This window comes from Pongo pygmaeus, chromosome 13 (genome assembly GCF_028885625.2).
Source record: "Pongo pygmaeus isolate AG05252 chromosome 13, NHGRI_mPonPyg2-v2.0_pri, whole genome shotgun sequence".
Classification (NCBI taxonomy): Eukaryota; Metazoa; Chordata; class Mammalia; order Primates; family Hominidae; genus Pongo; species Pongo pygmaeus.
The window spans coordinates 103,248,161-103,269,377 of NC_072386.2; the positions used below are offsets into that span (position 1 = coordinate 103,248,161).

The 21,217-nt window shown below is 43.2% G+C and overlaps 1 protein-coding gene across 2 annotated transcripts in view; it reads left to right on the forward strand.

Moving 5' to 3' along the window:
* The window catches only part of SNX30 (sorting nexin family member 30), a 118,581-nt gene that overhangs the window by 37,779 nt on the left and 59,585 nt on the right, over positions 1–21,217 (forward strand). For both annotated transcript variants that reach the window (XM_063649803.1, XM_054500883.2), the window contains exon 2: positions 11,250–11,441. In XM_063649803.1, the coding sequence (XP_063505873.1) occupies positions 11,250–11,441 (192 nt within the window). The remainder of the gene's footprint in view (positions 1–11,249; positions 11,442–21,217) is intronic.

Below are 21,217 nucleotides of genomic sequence, written 5' to 3' on the forward strand. Positions count from 1 at the left end.
CATGCGCCACCACGCCCAGCTAATTTTTGTATTTTTTGTAGAGATAGAGTTTCACTGTGTTGCCCAGGCTGGTCTTGAACTCCTGGGCTCAAGCAATCCTCCTGCCTTGGCCTCCCAAAATGCTGGGATTACATGAGTGCGCCACTGCACCTGGCCCCGAGGGCAGGATTTTAGGTCGAGTTGTGTTCTCTCTGTCTGTGCCCTCTGGAAGGGTGAATTCTGTCTTTGTAGAAAGCTGTCTGCTTGGACTGTTGAGTCCTCCAGGTGGCATGCACATCCTTGACCAGCAGCAGAGGCAGAATTTTTGTGCTGGGGATCTTAGTTATTGTTAGGAACAGGCTCTCGGAAATGCCTCTCGCCCTTGATTGTTGGGGATTTCTCAGCCTGGAATGTCCTGGCCAAGCTCTCCCCCAGCCTTGTTTTTCCATTTGGCAAGTCTACTTATTCTTCTCAAGTTGCCCCCATCCATTCATGGAGCTCTGTTCATAACCACTATTGCACTGCATCAGAGTTAGAGGTCTCGTGTCCATATCCCCAGCTAAAGTTATTTAAACACAGATGCTATATTGTTTTGTTTGGTAGCACTGCACTGGGATTTTGGCCTTGTGTATTCGGTGTTTAGTATGTGCTTGAAATACTAGATCTTCCTTAGAAGGAATGAACAGGAATCATATATGGTAAATGCAGCTGAGAGTTGGGGAAAATCTTGGCTCCTAAGAATCATAAGAATGTCTGGAGAAGTGAATGTTAGTCTGGAGATTCTTAGAAAAATCTATTAACAGACACTGGTAAATTTGCCAAGGAATGTGGACCTGGGTTCTTTCATTTTGACTTTATGATCTTGTTAAGAGGTGTTCTTTTGCATCAGGCCAATGGGTGGAATTTGCTTGAAGGGCAGATTTTCTAATAGAAAACCTATGAAAAACATTTTCAGTTTCTAAAAACTTTAGTGACAAAGCTTTGAAACAGGTGATCTCTTAAACCGTGTCTAAAGAAAAAGCCTTGCCTTATAAAAAATGGTCCTGAATCCAAAGTAGAAACACATAAAACTGTTCAGGGGGGATACTAACTTAGAAACCATAGGCTATGGGCCTTGGGAACTTGGAGATACTTGTACAAGCAACCTTGGAGTTTTTGGAGAAGATTTGAAATGGGAATTCCTGGGCTGTGTGGCAAGGGAAACTGAACTTCCTGCTAATAAGCAAGTAGGAGTGCAGAACTTGAGACTTACTATCAATAGTTAAGATACATTTGAATAACTCTCCAAAAAAAAAAAAAAGATAAATCTCTGTCTTAATATTCCCTACTTTTTATATCACTGTACCCTATCTAGATTGTTAAAAATTATACAGACATTTTAATGATTATATGTACTACTCAGCTTTGCTGTGGCAATAACTCCAAAAATGCAAAGGTGTGCAACAAACATGTATTTCTAGGTCATGTTGTGTGTCAGTGGCTGTGAGTCAGCTTCTCTGGCCCTCTCCTGCAAGTCTTCCCATTCCAAAGGAGAAGCCCCTGTTTGGGACACACTACTTTCAAAGTCGAGGAGCAAGGGAGCTGGTGGAAGCATGCGTTGGCTCTTAAACGATCTGCTCTGATCCGATGTAGATTCATGTACCACGTACCAGTGGCCGGAGCAAGTCACGTGTCCAAGGCCAAAGTCAGTGTGGTGGGGATGTGTCTTCCTGTGGGAAGTCACTTGGCAATAAGAAGAATATATGATCCTTTTAAAGGAAGGGAAGTTCATAATTATGAACACTAATGCAATCTACCATATAGTCTTTGTCCTCCACTTCTTTCCCAGAACATTTAGTAAATATAGCAGTTCATGTTTACCATTTAAAAATGCTTTAAACACATTTGCTCCCTATTATGTGTGTTAAAAATTTTAGATAATTTGGGAGGAGCCTGACCTATTGCCATGAACTGATGTGGCAGATCACTGTATGAGTTCAAGTATTCTCTATATTATTGCAGTACCTAGACTTTCCAGAATGGTTTTGAATTATGGCAAATACTTTATATCTGAATGTAGTGGACATGCCTTTGTGATTTAAAAGGTCTTCATTTTTAAAATATGTCCACTAAATTTTTGACTGTTTTATTGTTATTGGAGATAATTTACAGAGCATGAAATTCACCATTTTAAAGTATATAATTGAGTGTATATTCACAGGGTTGTGCAACCATCATCGCTATCTAATTTTAGAATATTTTGTCACCCCAAAAAGAAATTTGGTCTTTATTAAGCTGGCTCTCCCTGTTCCCCCTACCTGTAGCCCCTGGCAACCAAGTCTGCTTTCTATCTCTCAGAATTTGCCTGTTCTGACATTTCATATAAATGGAATTATATAGCATGTGGCTTTTCTCATCTGGCTTCGTTCACTTAGAATAATGTCTTCAAGATTAATTGCTGATGTTTTCTGATAAATACTTTTAAACATATTTAGGAGCTTTTTTTTTTTTTTTTGAGACGCAGCCTTGCTCTGTCGCCAGGCTGGAGTGCAGTGGCACAATTGCGCTGCTCACTGCAACCTCCGCCTCCTGGGTTCAAGCGATTCTCCTGCCTCAGTCTCCCGAGCAGCTGAGACTACAGGTGCGTGCCACCACGCCCAGCTAATTTTTGTATTTTTAGTAGAGATGGGGTTTCACCATGTTGGCCAGGATGGTTTCAATCTTTGACCTCGTGATCCACCCGCCTTGGCCTCTCAAAGTACTGGGATTACAGGCATGAGCCACTGCACCTGGCCGGGAACTTTCTTTTTACTTCTTAATTTTACTTAGAGATTTAAATGGCATGGCTGATATGAGTGATACCAGTAAATATTTTGGTAGTTTTGGACATGAGTATCTTCAACAATGGTTATATATAGAATCAGTTAATGTAATAAATTGTATTGATAAATTTCCTAATGTTAAATCATTCTTGCTTCCCTGGAATACATTTGACTTGATCCTGGTATATATTTTTTTTCCAAAAATTCTTTTAGTGTACTGTTAGCTGTTACTTTATTAATGATGTTTATACTTGTTCTCAGTTTTCTTTTTTGTCCTAATATTTTGATACCAGATATAGATAGTCATCATGAAATGATTTGAAAGGTTTCTCCATTTTAAAATTATGTCTTAGAATATTTGAATAAAGTAGGACTTACTCTTTGAAGGTTCATGAGTGCTCACAGTAAAACACTTGGGACCCAGCTTACTTCTTAGTGGATGTTCTCTGATAACAGTTTTGTGGTTATTTATCTGTTTAGGTTTTTTATCTCTATTTAATTTCACCTTGATCACATAATTTTTCCTAGAAAGCCAGCTAGCTCATATAGATGTCCATATTTGTTGGCACAGTTATTCACAGCACAACCTTTTAATTTACAGTCATACATAGACACAAGTTCTAAATAGTTATTGCCTGTTCCCTTTTTCCATTTTCCTCTTTTTTTATTTTTTATTGAGACAGCATCTTGCTCCGTCGCCCAGCCTGGAGTGCAGTGGCGCGATCTCTGCTCACTGCAACCTCCGCCTCCTAGGTTCAAGCAATTCTCATGCCTCAGCCACCACGCCTGGCTAACTTTTTGTATTTTTACTAGAGACAGGGTTTCCCCATGCTGCCCAGGCTGGTCTTGAGCTCCTGGGCTCAAGCAGTCCACCTGCCTCGGTCTCTCAAAGTGCTGGGATTATGGGTTTGAAGCCACTACGCCTGGGCCATTTTCCTTTTTCTATATTGTTCAGATTTCCTAAGTTTTAGTTTATCTGATTCATCTTTTAGAATAATTAAATTTTGCTTTTGTTTATAACTTTTGTTCTTTTCTGTTTTAATTTATGCTTTCATTTTTAGATTCTCTTTCCAGTTTCTTTAGGCTTTTTTTTTTTCCTTTTTCTTTTAATGGGACCACAGAGTAAGTCTGGCCTAAAGGGTTCTGTTTTATGGGCTTCATCTTTTTCAAATGCATGTTTATCTGTTATTGAGGACTCTTGTTTTTTTGTGTTTCGGTTTTCTTGGGTCTGAGTGATGAGCTAATGCCATTTTGACTTGTTTTTATGGTTTACTTGCCTCTGATGAGGTAAGAATTCAGGCCTGCTATTTGCCTCCATCAGAACAAGTGAATTATATTGGATCCCCTGTGTTTCTACTTGATGTTGTTAGCATTGTCTTAGATCCGTAGATTACTAGTTATCTGTCAGATGGGAAAGAAGCCTGGCTTTCCCTGTGTTTTAGCTGCTCCCCCCATCTCAGTAGAGCCCAGTCCCCCCAGCATTTGCAGTCTGGCCTGCTTTGGGCTTGTTGGACACACCCCAGGGCAGCCAACCTAGATGCCTTCATGTTCCTATGAGCTGCTGCTTCCATCTCTACCCATCATGGGGGAGGGGGAGAAGGCCATGTGGGCAGGGTGCCCTCTGCTGGTGGCCCACACTTGGTGTATTTGCCTGTGCTTGGCATCCCCTTGGTCACAGTCACAGCAGCCAACACCTTGGTGGTCCTGGTGAGAGGTGACAGCGTGCTGGCAGTCCTCACAGCCCTCGCTCGCTCTCGGCGCCTCCTCTGCCTGGGCTACCACTTTGGCGGCACTTGAGGAGCCCTTCAGCCCACCGCTGCACTGTGGGAGCCCCTTTCTGGGCTGGCCAAGGCCGGAGCCCACTCCCTCAGCTTGCAGGGAGGTGTGGAGTAAGAGGCGCGAGCGGGAACCGGGGTTGCGTGCGGCGCCTGCGGGCCAGCTGGAGTTCCGGGTGGGCGTGAGCTTGGCAGGCCCCGCACTCGGAGCAGCCGGCCGGCCCTGCCGGCCCCGGGCAATGAGGGACTTAGCACCCGGGCCAGCGGCTGCGGAGGGTGTACTGGGTCTCCCAGTAGTGCCAGCCCACCGGCGCTGCGCTTGATTTCTCACCAGGCCTTAGCTGCCTTCCCGCGGGGCAGGCCTCGGGACTGCAGCCCGCCATACCTGAGCCTTCCCCCGCCTCCGTGGGTTCCTGTGCAGCCTGAGCCTCCCCGACGAGCGCCGCCCCCTGCTCCAGGGCGCCCAGTCCCATCCACTACCCAAGGGCTGCGGAGTGCGAGTGCACGGCGCGGAACTGGCAGGCAGCTCCACCTGCAGTCCCGGCGCGGGATCCACTAGGTGAAGCCAGCTGGGCTCCTGAGTCTGGTGAGGACATGGAGAGTCTTTATGTCTAGCTCAGGGATTGTAAACACACCAATCGGCACTCTGTATCTAGCTCAAGGTTTGTAAACACACCAGTCAGCACCTTGTGTTTAGCTCAAGGTTTGTGAGTGCACCAATCGATACTCTGTATCTAGCTGCTCTGGTGGGGCCTTGGAGAACCTTTATATCTAGCTCAGGGATTGTAAACACACCAATCGGCACTCTGTATCTAGCTCAAGGTTTGTAAACCAATCAGCACCCTGTGTTTAGCTCAAGGTTTGTGAGTGCACCAATCGACACTCTGTATCTAGCTGCTCTGGTGGGGCCTTGGAGAACCTGTGTGTCAAAACTCAGTATCTAACTAATCTGATGGGGACGTGGAGAACCTTTGTATCTAGCTCAGGGATTGTAAAGGCACCAATCAGCGCCCTGTCAAAACAGACCACTGGGCTCTACCAATCAGCAGGATGTGGGTGGGGTCAGATAAGAATAAAAGCAGGCTGCCCGAGCCAGCAGTGGCAACCCACTCGGGTCCCCTTCCACACTGTGGAAGCTTTGTTCTTTCGCTCTTTGCAGTAAATCTTGCTACTGCTCGCTCTTTGGGTCCACACTGCTTTTATGAGCTTGTAACACTCACTGCGAAGGTCTGCAGCTTCACTCCTGAAGCCAAGGAGACCACGAGCCCACCGGGAGGAACGAACAACTCCAGATGCGCCGCGTTAAGAGCTGTAGCACTCACTACGAAGGACTGTGCTTCACTCCTGAGCCAGCGAGACTACGAACCCACCAGAAAGAAGAAACTCCGAACACATTCGAACATCAGAAGGAACAAACTCCAGACGCGCCAACTTAAGAGCTGTAACACTCACCGCGAGGGTCCGCGGCTTCATTCTTGAAGTCAGTGAGACCAAGAACCCACCAATTCCGGACACACTGGTTTGCCCCACTGCCTAACCTTCCATGTCCTCTGCTCCCCACTGACAATCACACTTTCAAATTAGGGTGCGTGTAAAGGGGGTTCAAGAACATTTTCTACTTAAGTAACCTCGATAACCTGAAGTAACTTCAGTGACATGGGTTAGATTTCTCTGGGTTCTTTTTTCAGTTGTGGCCCAGGTAGAGCCAGTAGACAGACAGCCTTTGAGACCTTTGGCATTTGGATGGCACCCTTTCCTCGTTTCCAGTATTGACATGACTCCAGTCACTGTTTTTCTTGTTCTTTTTACCTCCACTGTTTTTTTGTTTTTTTTTTTTTCCTTTCATTCTCTAGGTTAAATTAGTATCTGGAGGGTGGAAAAGGGGAAAGCAGAGGCTTGTGTTCAACTCACTGAGTGTATCTAGAGGTCTGGCTTTCTAATTTTTTAAACGAGTGTGTCACATTACACATACAAACATGATTGTTTCCTGATTATTGAGCCTTTGGGATTTTTCTAGGTTTCACTCTGTGTTCTTTGTGTCATGAACATCTTTGAACAGAACATTTTTGAGATTGTCCCTTTGAGTTTATTCTCCAAAGTGGGCTTAGCTTTAGTTTTACAACAAAATCAGCAATCAAGAATATTCAGTTTGTGTAGAACAAGTTCATTCATTCTTTTTTTTTGAGATGGAGTCTTGCTCTTGTTGCATAGGTTGGAGTGTAGTGGCATGATCTTAGCTCACTGCAACCTCTGCCTCCCAAGTTCAAGCAGTTCTCCTGCCTCAGCCTCCTGAGTAGCTGGAATTACAGACATGTGCCACCACCCCGGCTAATTTTTGTATTTTTTAGTAGAGATGGGGTTTTACCATGTTGGTCAGGCTGGTCTTGAGCCCCTGACCTCGTGATCCACCTGCCTCGACCTCCCAAAGTTCTGGGATTACAGGTGTGAGCCACTGCACATGGCCAACACATTCTTTAAGCATCTGCTGTGTACCTGGCACGAGGGAGGTAAATTAAGACAAGTAATATGCAGTCTGTGTATTCAGAGAGCCATCATTTTAGCCTTAACGTAAAGATGCCTTGAGAGGCTTTGTCAGGCTCCTCTGAGACTAGGACATTCACTTGCCCATATTCCTGCAATAGAATCAAAAAGAGAAATTAGATTGTTTTAGCATGACTTATTTTTATTAAAACTATATTGGCTCCTAGTCTATACCACTTTCTTTTCATAAATCATATGTTTAATGTAATATAAAATTTTGCCAGTGATTTATGTTAATTTAATATTCTGTCTTGTGGCTGGCTGACCATAATGGTGTATCTTAAAATTGAAATTCTTTGAACCAGAGGAGTTTGTAAAGCAACCTCACTCTGTATCTGTCTTCCTAGGGTAAAGTAAAAGTGGGAAGGAGGAAGAAATGCTCTTATAATGGAAACCTACATAGTGAAAATTGGTATTTTGCAACAATGGGGAGTTTTCATTATTAATCAACTATGTAGTTGTAACTCTTCACAAAGGCTATTCTGGATATCCTTTGTTATAATAAAATCATTAAGAAAATATATTTGAGGCCCCAACTGTGGGTCTCAATGCAGTTTTTATTTTCAGCAACATTTATTGTGTGTCTGCTATGAACCCTGCCTCATAGTTTATAAGAGGATGCAAGAATACTTACAAGCACGTGTGTGTGTGTGTGAGAGAATAGTGATACAGCACCAACCATGTACCAGACACTATTCCAACTGCTTCCATATACTAACTAACTCAATCCCACTATACCCATTTTATAAATGAGGACACTGGGGCTTAGAGAGATTAAGAAGCTTGCTTAAGTTGCACTGGTAGTAATTAGTGGTACTGGGATTCAGAACTGGGCAGTCTGGCTCAGGTTAGCCTCAGTTACTTGTCCTTCCACGGACATTTATTGAGTACTTTTGATAGGCAAGGGATTGAATTTGGTCGTTTCTAAGATTCATTCATTCGTGAAATACTTACTGAGTACCTACCATGGGCCAGGGTAGCATAGGAGGGAAGAATCTGGAGTATGTGGCAAGATCTGATTGACTGACTGTCCCCTCCCTCACTCCCAACAACTGATTTGAGAACTAACTTCATACTGTCTGGCCAAGACATTTCAGATCTTTATGTGGGCTGTTCCTGGAAGGTTATTGGCTGAGGTTCCCAGGGCAAATGTTAGGGGAGTTGGCTTGAAGTCACTATTGGACCTGGGGAGACAGAAAGATAATCACACACACACTCACAATACAGTCACACACACACACATGCACACACATGATGAGCAAGGCACAGTTGCAGTCACTGGGGACTTACAGTGTTTGTGGATAAGTTTGATGTATAAATGAATGATTAAAACTACGAAATGCTTCAGTGGAGGTGTCTTCAAAGTATTGAGAAGGGTGTGAGTAATTCTTCCAGGGAGCGGATCAAGGAAAGCGTTAAAGGAGGGGGGATTCCAGCAGATTCCTGGAAGATATTTGGAGATTATTATGTACAACAGAAGAGCTTTTCCAGCAAAGATGAAGGGGCATGAAACAGCTGGGTGGTTCCTGGGAACTGGTCCCTCGGATGTGGAAGGAGGTGGTAAGAAAGGAGGCTGCTGAGATTAAGCCAGGCCGGATTGTGGGAAACCACTGTCTGAGCTGATTTTGGCATCTCTGCCTTAAGATTGTGAATTCTTTTTTCTTTTGTGCAGTGTCTGTCCACTGACAGAGCTGTTCTGAGGCCTGGTGTGCTAGTGTTGATAAAATGTAAGGGAGGGCCCCTGTGATGCCTAGCATGGCATCCTGCCTGAGGTCAGTGTTTAAATGTTTACTGAAATGACCAAGACTTGATGTTTATCCTGGAGTTCCAGAGAAGATGTTGTCCCCCTACAAATCCCCAGACACTGGGGTGTGGACACCGTGTGTCCCGTGGTACCAGTACATTGAAAAGGCAGTCCCATCAGTGGCTGCTGCTGTAGTTGGACTCTGCAGTCACGTCCACACTGAGAGGGGCTGTTGAAGGTGTGACGTCCCAGCTGATGAGCTTGTTCATCTGCCCTGTAGTCAGAAGCATAGCGGAAGAGAAGTGGAGGGGGGAGGTCTATCGCCATGAGTACCTTCTGTGAAAATGGTACCCTTTTAGTAATTACAGTTTTTTTGATATTGCATAAGTAAGTATGTGATTAAATGATCTGTGGTCAGCAGAAATGGGAGTTGAAGGTGCCTTTTCTGTGTACTTTCCATTACCCCCCAAGTTGGGGGACATTGCCCTTGACCCCAGGCCACACTTTTTCACTCTGCCATGTCCCATTGCTCTTCCCAGATGTCCCATCATCAGCTAGAGCTCATGGATGTGACTGCTAGGTTAACCTCTAATTTCCTGTACGTTCTCTGGCCTGGGGGCTAGGTCATAACTCACCTACAAAGCTCCAAGAGGAGAGAATATAGGGAAAGCACCCTCTATTCCCCAGCCTGTGATCTGATGGCCCACAGGTCACCAAGGCTCTTCCCATGGTGTCATGTCACTTTCTTGCCATATTCTTTAGTCTCTGTCTCCCAGTTATTCCAAAGTGATATTCAGAGGCCTTCATATCTGCTGCTAGGCAGGGCTCTGTTCTGTTACCAAACCTTCAAACCAAACAAGATAACTAACTAGGCCTTCTCAGTTTCACAGCCATTTTTTGAATACTGTAGGGACATAATTTATTCATTGGCTTTTTACCAAGACCTAAAGAGCGAGGTCTGCAATTTTAAAAATCTATCTTTCCCTTCCTTTCCTGGCATTTGCCCCACTGACTACCCTCCTACCCACTACTCTCTTTTAAAAATGTCATGGAAAATTTTAAGCATATAGAAAAGGGAAGAGAATTGTATAATGAACCTGCAGGTACCAGCTTCAACGGTGATCAACTTGGGCATCTTGTATCATTTATATCCCTACCTACTCATCCTTAATTATTTTGAAGCAAATGCCATTTTATTTTATTCATAAATATTTTAGTATATAATTTTAAAAGATGAAGATTTTGTAAAATCATACTTCCATTATCGTACCCAGTGATTCATTAATATCAATATTCAAATTTCCCTAAATATCTCAATATCTTTTTGTATCTTGTTTTAATGGAATTGGTTGATCTCTTAAGTTTCTTTACATCTATAGGTGCTTGTGCTCTCTATTCTTTTCTTTCTCTTTTTCTTTTTTTTTGAGATGGAGTCTTGCTCTGTGGCCCAGGCTGGAGTGCAGTGGCACGATCCCAGCTCACTGCAACCTCTGCCTCCCGGGGTTTAAGCAGTTCTCCTGCCTTGGCCCTCCGAGTAGCTGGGATTACAGGTGCACACCACCATGCCCAGCTAATACTGGTATTTTTTTTTTTAGTAGAGACAGGATTTCACCATGTTGGCCAGGCTGGTCTTGAACTCCTGACCTCAAGGGATCTGCCTGCCTTGGCCTCCCAAAGTGCTGGAATTACAGGCGTGAGGCACTGCACCCAGCTGGGTTTCTTAATGTTTACCTGGGCCCATGTGGTGGTCTTGACAAAAGTGGGAAAAACGGAGTATGCTCACAGGGAGCTTTCCTTGTTGAGGTTTGTTTTTTTAGACGGAGTTTTGCTCTTGTTGCCCAGGTTGGAGTGCAATGGCGCAGTCTCGGCTCACTGCAACCTCCGCCTCCCAGGTTCAAGCGATTCTCCTCCTCAGCTACCCGAGTAGCTGGGATCACAGGCGTGTGCCACCATGTCCAGCTAATTTTTGTATGTTTAGTAGAGACGGGGTTTCACCATGTTGGCCAGGCTGGTCTCGAACTCGTGACCTTAGGTGAGCCACCGATCTCGGCCTCCCAAAGTGCTGGGATTACAGGCGTGAGCCACCGCGCCTGGCCCCTTGTTGAGGTTTGATGATGGTGGGGCCATTATGTTCTCTGCCCTTGAACTGCTTGCTTATGTTGGTTTCTCCATCACTTCCTAAAAGATAAATTGGCATGAAATTGATTCAAAGCACTACCATAGTTTGTTTCTCTTGGTTGTAAAAGGTTTGTTCACTCAAGAAACACTGAGTAAGGAGAGGCTCAGGTGTTTCGAAAGTTATTTTTGGATTTTAGAAATGTTTATTGGTTTGGCTAAACCAGCTGCTTTTGCTGATATTCTCCAGTATGTGTTTTCATTTAATTTTAAGGTACTCTTTTCTTCTTTTAGGATCTCATTTTGCCCAACGGTGGTACTCCAGCAGGTACTTCAAGTCCAGCTTCTTCATCTTCCCTTCTTAACAGACTTCAGCTTGATGATGATATTGATGGTGAGACTAGAGATCTCTTCGTTATAGTCGATGATCCCAAGAAGCATGTGTGTACAATGGAGACTTACATCACCTATAGGATCACCACCAAAGTAGGTCCCTGTGTTATAGAATGCCTGTGTTGAGTGGTCTCAGGGAATTGGGGTCTACCTCAGTGAATTTTGCCTTTGCTCTCCCCCTCATTGTACAACTCTGTTCATCTTGATTACAATTGTGGGTGTGGCTTTTTGAGAGAATAGATGTAATTCAGATGAAAAGAATTATATATAATAGTTTTTTAAATCTTAGAATGAGGAAGAAATTGTGACTAAGATTTTTCAAATAAACATTTAATCCCTATACTTGCGCTTATTTTTTTACCATGATACAATTTAACATGTTAATATCATATTGCTTCTGAAATTTATGAATCATTGTATCAACCTAAATCACTGTGATGAGACCATGAATAAAATTTGGCCTAGGTGGGGTTGATGGTAGCAGGAGGAGGAATAATGGGAGGATAGAAACTAATACTGTCTTTTTGGTATGTGTCAGATAGGTAGTGGGCAGGTGTTGAGATTTAATTGATTAATTAAATAACTTTTAAGATCATAACAATTTTTTATTTTGAGACAGAGTCTTGCTCTGTTGCCCAGGCTGGAGTGCAGTGGTGTGATCTCAGCTCACTGCAACTTCCACCTCCCGGGTTCAAGCAATTCTCTTGCCTCAGCCTCCTGAGTAGCTGGGATTATAGGCGTGTGCCACTATGCCCAGCTAATTTTTGTATTTTTAGTAGAGACAAGGTTTCACCTTATTGGCCAGGCTGGTCTCGAACTCCTGACCTCAGGTGATCCACCCGCCTCGGCCTCCCAAAGTGCTGGGATTACAGGCGTGAGCCACCGCGCCCAGCCAAGATCGTAACAATCTTAAAACTTACATCCTTTAGTTACAATTTTTCAGATGAAGAAATGGAGGTGGAAAGTTCAAATAACTCGCTCAAAGTTACAGAGTTGGTAACCAGGATTCTAATTTGAATTTGTAGGACTATACAGCCTATATTTTAATTTTTTAAAAACATACTCTCTACATAATTCCACTTATAAAAGAATAATTTTAATGTATCATTTGTTACTTATGAAAATTATTTTTTGAATATTTAAAATAGTATTAAAGTTCTAGTCTTGGAACAAGGTTTCCCAATCTTGGCAGTATTAACCTTTTGGACTGAAGAGTTCTTTGCTGTGGGGGTCTGTCCTATAGAGTGTTTATCAGCAGCCCTGTCTTCTACCCATGAGACAGCAGGAGTGTTCTCTTGGTCCCCAGTTGTGACAACCAAAAATGTCTCCAGACATTGCCAAATGTTCCCTGGGGGACAGGATTGCCACCCCACCCCCGACCAGTTGAAAGCCACCTATTTAGAGGAAGAATGACAATATTGACATTATTAGGGAGATAATTCACATTATCACTTTATATTTTGGGATTAAAAAGTGTTTAGTCAGGAAGCTATCCTATTTCTTGGTACCCCACCCCCACCAAGTCACATAACAATGATTTACAGATATTTTTGGAACCTTTAATAGATGGTGTCTTTATGGAAGGCATTAAGAAAAGCTCTGATGAGCATGTCTCTCGTCTTTTACTGTGTCTTTTTTCTTTTTCATTGTAGAAAAAAATTATTTTTTATTTTGAAAGTTTTGTAAGTTCTGTACCTTTCTAAATTCTTTGGAAAGACAAGCAGGGGATAAAATACTCAAGTTATGTTTCTTCATCTCTTATTGGATGAAAATTTTATATTTGTAAAAAAATAAAAGAAGCAATGCTGAAGGCCATATACTGAGTGGAAGCAGGGAGCCTCCCTCAGCCCTTCTTATTTACCTTGTCCTTCTTGCCAAAAGCAGCCATGGCTAAAATTTGCTGTGTGTCCTTCTAGTCGTTTTTCTTTGCGTTTACATTCACACACATGTATAGTTAGAATGTATATAATTTAGATTTTGGTGTAATATTGCTTTCCAATGTTCCCTTCCATTTTATAGTATTTTTGAAGACCTTTCCATGTTCATATGACCATGTCTAGCTTACTCTTTCAATCTCTGCCTAATTATTTATGCAATAATTATATAACATCTTTTCTCTATGGACATTTAAGCCTTCTCCAGTTTTTTGATGTTACCACTCTGTCTTGTCTTGTTCTTTTTTTTTTGAGACAGTCTCCCTCTGTCGCCCAGGCTGGAGTGCAGTGGCATGATCTCAGCTCACTGCAACCTCCACCCTCTGAGTTCAAGTGGATTCTCCTGCCTCAGCCTCCCGAGTAGCTGGGACTACAGATGTGTGCCACCACGCCTGGCTACTTTTTGTATTTTTAGTAGAGATGTGGTTTTACTATGTTGGCCAGCCTGGTCTCGAACTCCTGGTGTCAGGTGATCTGCCCGCCTGGGCCTCCCAGAGTGCTGGGATTACAAGTGTGAGCCACTGTGTCCGGCTGCTACCCTGTGTTTTCTGCACCAGGTTCGCATGTAAAGATACGTCTATGTACATGTGCACATGCACAGTCTTACCCCGCTACACCACTGGGTGCCTAGCCCAGATATTGGGCTAGATGCTTACATATGTTATTTCCTCAGAGGACCTAGATTAATATACATATTTCCAGGAATTATATCCATTTATTTATTTTTTTCTAGGGTGACCTTATTTTTTACCCTGTAGTCAGTGAAAGGTAAGCCTGTTTTTCTTGAGTTGGTGCTGTAAATGGCCAAATGACAAAATGACCGCCTTGCTGGCACAGCAGTGCTTGCCCACTGTGACATTTTCCCTTGGCTTCTTGATTCTTCTGCCCCAAAATGCAAATACTGCAGGACTGCCGTTAACTGATTCAGAGGCTGACGCGCAGCTGCAACTCACCAGTCTTTCCTGTGCTGCTTCTCTTTCCTTCCCTACCTTTTTCCCTCTGTGTTCTTATTTCTGTCCCTTCTCTTGGGCTTGATTTCTTATAAGTCATGAAATGCCTTAGAGTAACGTTTTCCAAGTTCTAGCAGCACATTTTCACTTGGCTGTGATGCCAGCACCTCAAGATAATCTTGTTGCAGAACTGAGTTTTACTTTTTATCATTTCTTTCACTTCTGATCCCAAACCAGAGTTGTCTTCTTTTCCTGTTTCTAATAGTGACACCGGGTTTAAATTTTGGTGGTGCATTCAGAGGCTTCTTTCTGAAGTTGTATTGACGGATATCGTAGGGGTGTGTGAGAATGAGAGAAAGAGAACAAATAGGAGGAACACGGGATCCCAACACCTGACCCCGTCCTGGGACTTCCACTTCTGCAGAGGTCCTCAAACAAAGTTAATGGTCAGAGGACAAGGTTGTTCAAATGCTTTGCTTTATTACCTTAAGGCTTTGATGCTGTAGTCCTAATGCAGATTTCTGATGACCAGGGCTGGACAAAGTACAGAGCTCTTTTCACCTGAGCTAAAATAAGTGAGGGCTGACAGCCAATGTAGGCAAAGAATTATCCACCCAAATCTAAGGTAAAAGTATCTTCTCTCCCTAGTGGTGGAGGAGAGCCAGCTTAGGCCTTCTTAGGGCAGGCAGCTTCTGGCTCTTTCTGCAGACTACAAGAAAGTAACATCATAACAGCAGCTAGTTATTGGACACTTACCATGCAACTGTACTTTTTTGCAGTTGAAACCCTTTTATTTTTATGTTATATAAGTAATGTATGTTCATTGTAGAAAAAAAAGAAAGTTCAAGTAAGCTAAAACACTAAAGAATGCCTATACGCTCACCAGCCAGAAATAATTGTTGGTGACTTTCTATACTACTTTTCTTCATCCAGTTACAAAAACGAGTATTTTGTATACTGCCAATTCACTTAATACATTGTGAACATGTTTCTATGCTAGGAAATGCCAGCAAGCATGCTTTTATGCTATTGTTTATAAGACTGCAATAGTGTTCCATTGTATGGATGTGCCCTCATTTATTTTGTGCTAAATGCTTTACTTATATTATCAGTTAATCTTCACACTCAAGTAGATATAAATACTGTTATCTTACAGATGAGAAAATTGAGAGACAGAGATGTTAAGAAAATTGCTCAAAGACCTGCAACTCATGGGTGGTGGAGCTAGAACTTGAGTCCAGGTCTCTCTGATTCTAAAGATAATAAATATTAATAATCTTGCCCAAAAGACATGATTTTGTTTTTTTTCTTTCTTTTTTTTGACAAGAGTCTTGCTCTGTTGCCCAGGCTGGAGTACAGTGGTATGACCTTGACTTACTACAGCCTCTGCCTCCCAGGTTCAAGCGATTCTCCTGCCTCAGCATCCTGAGTAGCTGGGATTACAGCACTGTGCCTGGGTGATTTTTGTATTTTTAGTAGAGATAGGGTTTCATCATTTTGAACAGGCTGGTCTCGACTCCTGACCTCAGGCGATCTGCCCACCTCAGTTTCCCAAAGTGCTGGGATTATAGGCGTGAGCCACTGTGCCCGGCCCAAAAGACATGATTTTCAAGAGAGGGATGGCTCTGATACCCAGCACTGTGGTCCAGTAGCATGGCCTGTGTGGTTGAAACTGACAATACAGAAGTAGACTTGAGGGTGAGGAAACAGAGGCGAGCCTTCAACTCCCTTCAGGGGTTATTATTTTCTTGTGTTTAGCCTCATTACCAGTGGTGTGTAAAAAGAAAAGAAAAAGAGTCATAACACCCCAACTAGTTCCTCTTTCTAAATGCCGCAGTGGTCAACAGAGTCTAAATGCTGCTCCGAGGCTGAATTATGTACAATGCAAAGTGGACGTTAGTTTAATGACACAGTTATTGCTGGCTGTGGTGTGAGCAGTTTCATTGGTGTAGTGATGCAGAACCCAAGTGGGTTAGAGTGAGTGAGGGGTAAGAGAGAGAAGAGTGTTAGAATTTTGGCAATGAAAGCAAGCATAGAGAGCAGTGGTCAGAAGTGGGTGTGGGTTTGAGGGAGAGGGAGACTTTTTTTTTTTTTTGGACTCCTGCTGTTTTTAAGGATGAAAGAGACTTGTTTAACTGCCAGTTGCCCAGTATTGGTAGAGAAGAAGGCATTAGGTTGAAGATTGGAGAGTAGGGTGGAGGCTCCTGGGAAGGCAGAGGAAGCTAGAATTGCCACTGAAGGGGCGGTGTACTTTTTCCATTGTTTGTGAAGGAAGAGAAGTTTGTTTTGTGGCAGGAAGTTAAGGGGTTCTTTGCTTATATCTGCAGTTTTCTCTCTGAATAGATGATGAAGTCTTCTAAGGGTGGGAGCGGTTTGAAGTGGGGATTAGAAATTTTCAAAACTTTTATGGGCTTTTTGATAAATGATTTGGACAATGTGGGAGTGAGCTGACTTAAGGGAGTATGAAAAGGGTGCCTGGCAATGTTGGAGGGTCTGGTTGTAGAATGTATCGTGTCTGTCCGTGTGTTTGCTTGATTTTGTTTCTCCTCCAGCAGTGTGCTCACACGCCCAGGTCTGGTAGAGCAAGTGGGTTTTTACGAGTTGGGTGAATGGGCAGTGGGGAGGGAACATATAGATATTGCTGTAAGTAAGTGATTGAAGTTCTGGGCCATGGAATGGATGCTGAGTAAAGAAGGAAGTAAGTAAAGACATGAATGGATGGAATGTCAAGGAACTTTAGGTCCCAAGAGGCTGAGAAACCAAGGATGTTGGGAAGAGGAAGAGCCTGAAATATAGGGGATGCCGTTTAGAGGGAGATGTGTGGCTTTCTCCCTGGTGACGGTCTGGGAGAGGCTGTGGAATGGAAGGAGACATTGCTGGCTTAGAGGCTGGTGTTGTGTGTGTGAGCCACCTGGATCTCGAGGGCACCCAGGTTGTGGAAGGGCTTGGAAAGGAAGCCTGAGAGCCAGCTGCTTCAGTCTTCAGGGCATCAGGAGAAATGGCAGAGCTGTCAGTGGATGACAGCTGTGCGGGAGAGATAGAGGATGTATGTCACTGGATGGCACGAGCCTCAGAAGGGTCTTCACAGGGCGGTGGAGGAGTGGTGGTCAGGGGCTGTGTGGGACGAGGAGCATGTCAGCAGCAACTCCTGGCCTTGGGCTGGGTGAGGCTTGTGGAATGCGAGCAGCTCACAGAGGGACCGACGGCAGGGAGGCCCCATTCTCAGGGAGAGCCAGGTTTCAGAATTTGAATGGGCAGAAGAACGACAAGACTTTATTAACTATGGCATGGGTCTTCCAGAGAGCTTGGCAGAAAGATCTGAGAGGAACGAGATAAGTAGAAGTCCATGTTGGAAGAAAGGAAGGCAGAGGAGCGTGAGGATGAAAGGCTGGAAGCCTCTAATTGTCATTCTCAGGGCAGTGGGGTTTTGAGGCAGAATGGGACTAGCTGGTTTTTCTTTGATAAGGGAAGAGATCCCTTTGTTGGGAGATGGGGGTTGCCTAGAATTCTTAAGACCCAGCTGTGGCCTGGACAGATGGCACTTGTGATAAAGATCATGTCTCTCTGGAGTGACTCAGTTGTAAATTTTGGATCAAATGGACGTTCTTCGGAATGGCCCTGGGCCACAGTTGTTGGGCACGTCAGCTCTTGGGGCATAAGGGGAGACCTTATGTGGTAGGGTGAGTGAGGCCCAGTAGGTGGAGTGCCCTGCTGGGTGGCCGATTAGACTGTGATTCTAAAATGTTGAACTTCCAAAGGAAAAAAAAATTGCCAGGGATGTCTGGAGATGACCAGGGACGTATTCACGTGGAGTGATGGTGTTACACTTCTAGCATAGCAAAAATGAGTCTTCTTGACTATGATTCTTGTGCTTGGTCACCTGTTCTTAAACCTGACTGTACGTGTGCGCCCGTGACCTTGTGATCTTTGGACATTCTGCATTGTGGACACACGATGTGGAAGGACGTAGAACAAAATGATGTAGTGGTTGTCTCTGATTATGGAATTGTGTGTGTATGCTTTTCGTTCTTTTTAAAAAATTGTTTACTATGGGTATTCAAAAATAGAGATAAATGTATATTTTTAAATTTTCCTAAGTTAGATCCTGAATTTCACGGAGGAAAAATTTACTACAAACTTATCTTTGGAGTTTTACTGGTCTGCCTGTTTTATGAATACTGTGAGTCCTATAAATGTATTTCTCTCCAGAAATTCCAAGTAGTGTCTCTGGCCCAGTTTTAGCTGGTGTGCAGTGTTTCACTGTGAGTGTGCTTTGCTAGCCTCATTCCTGGCTCTACTTTTTCCCTCTGTCCTTGTTTTTTTCTTTATCTTTTTCACCTACTTCTAATTTATGTCATTTGATCGTATTTTACCTATCACTATATCTTTTCTAGAACAAATTGTGGTAAAAATAAGTAAAATAAATACTGGGTCAGAGAGTGTGCAAGCCTCCATTTATTTATTTATTTATTTTTTGAGACGGAGTCGTCCTGTTTCACCCAGGCTGGAGTGTAGTGACACGATCTCGGCTCACTGCAACCTCCGCCTCCCAGATTCAAGCAATTCTCCTGCCTCAGTCTCCCGAGTAGCTGGGACTACAGGCATGGACCAATTGAACTCTTGACCAAGTGATCTGCCCACCTTGGCCTCCCAAAGTGCCGGGATTACAGGTGTGAGCCACCATGCCCGACCTTGAGCATCCATTTCATGATAACTTCTTACCTTATTGCTTTCCAAAGCATCAAGCAAGTTTTTCTTGCTGTATTAAGTTCCTGATGTCCTTAAAGGAGCTTTTAAAAAATGAGCATTGTGTGTGTGTGAGACTATAAAAATATTGTATGAGAATGGTGTAAAATTTGGAAATAAGGGTGAATATAAAGAGGACAGTTCTCATTATCAGCTTTAAATTTTTCTTCTAAATTTTTAAATATCCAGATATTAATGTAAATGAAATCCTTATGTACAATTAATTTTGTATCCTCCCATTTTCCCTTAAAACAACAGGCCAGGCATGGTGCCTCATGCGTATAATCCCAGCACTTTGGGAAGCTGAGGTGGTTGGATCACTTGAGGTCAGGAATTTGAGACCAGCCTGGTCAACATGATGAAACCCTGTCTCTACTAAAAATACAAAAATTATCTGGGTGTGGTGGTGCACGCCTGTAGTCCCAGCTACTTGGGAGTCTGAGGCAGGAGAATCACCTGAACCTGGGAGGTGTGGAGGTTGCAGTGAGCCGAGATCACGCCACTATACTCCAGCCTGGTTGACAGAGTGAGACTCCGTCTCAAAAAAAACCCCCCAAAACAACAATGTCTTATACCCTGGTTGTGGTGGCTCATGACTGTAATCCCATCACTTTGGAAGGCTGAGACAGAGGATTGCTTAAGGTCAGGAGTTAGAGACCAGCCTGGGCAACATAGTGAGACCCCTAGCTCTACAAAACAAAAAACAAACACCAAAAATCAGCCAGATATGGTGGCATGTGCCTGTAGTCCAGGTACTTGGGAGGCTGAGGTGGGAGGATTGCCTGAGCCCAGGAGTTTGAGGCTATAATGAGCTATGATTGTGCCACTGCCTTCCAGCCTGGGGGACTGTATTTAATTTTTTTTTTTTTTTTTGCGAGACAAAGTCTCGCTCTGTCGCCCAGGCTAGAGTGCAGTGGTGCGATCTTGGCTCGCTGTAACCTCTGCCTCCCAGGTTCAAGCAGTTCTCCTGCCTCAGCCTCCCGAGTACAGTAGCTGAGACTACAGGTATGCACCACCATGCCTGGCTAATTTTTGTATTTTTAGTAGAGACAGGGTTTCACTGTGTTGGCCAGGCTGGTCTTGAACTCCTGACTTCAAGTGGTCCGCCTGCCTCGGCCTCCCGAAGTGTTGGGATTACAGGCGTGAGCCACCACTCCTGGCTCTTATCTAAATTAAAAAAAAAAAAAAAAAGTCTTACCAACAAAATTACTGACAACCATAGAATAAATATGCCATAATTTCATTAATAGTTTTTTATTGTTGAATATTTAGGTTGCTTTGATTCTTTGCTGATTTAAATAATATTGCAATGAAGATCATTATGCAAATATCCTTGCCACAGTTTAGACATTATTTTCCAATGGTAGATTCCTAGAAGTAGAAAAGCAGTGATTAGACATAACTAGAAAAGAAAATCATAGATACTGTAGGTGAATATTTTCATAAGCTTTCAGGGGGGATGGCCTTATTGAAGACCCCAAAAATAGCGTAAAGGGCAAATATGGATGAAATCAACAATAAAACAATGGAAACATTCTGTATCAGACAAACCATTTGGAAATTATGATAGGCAAATGGTAATAAAGAACTTACACAAATGAAAAAGACTTGACTCACAATTTTTATTTTTATTTTTATTTTTTTTTGAGTTGAGGTCTTACTCTGTGGCTCACTCTGGAGTGCAGTGGTGCAGTCTTGGCTAGCTGTAACCTCTGCCTCCCAGGCTCAAGCGATCCTCCCACCTCAGCATCCTGAGTAGCAGGGACTACAGGTGCATGCCACCATGCCCGGCTAATTTTTGCCCTTTTTGTAGAGATAGGGTTTTGCCTTGTTGCTCAGGCTGGTCTTGAACTCCTGGACTCAAGCTGTCTGCCTGCCTCGGCCTCCCAAAGTGCTAAGATTACAGGCATGAGCCGCTGCACCTGGCTGGACTTAAAATTTTAAAAAAGACCCCTGATAAAAGAAGAAAAATACTTTTCTTCTTTTGGCCAATAAACATTTGAAAGGATGTTCAACCCCAATAGTAATTAAAGAAACAACTGTAAACAAAGATGATGTATTATTTTTCATTTATCAGTCCACCAAAGATAACTAGTTCCTGAGAATATGTGGTAAGAATATAAATTGCTATATTTCTGAAAGCAGTTTGTCAATTAAAAAGTATATGTACACTTTTGTCCAGCAATTCTATCTTTAGGAATTTATTTTAAGGGAATTATCAGGTGCTCAATGATGTTTA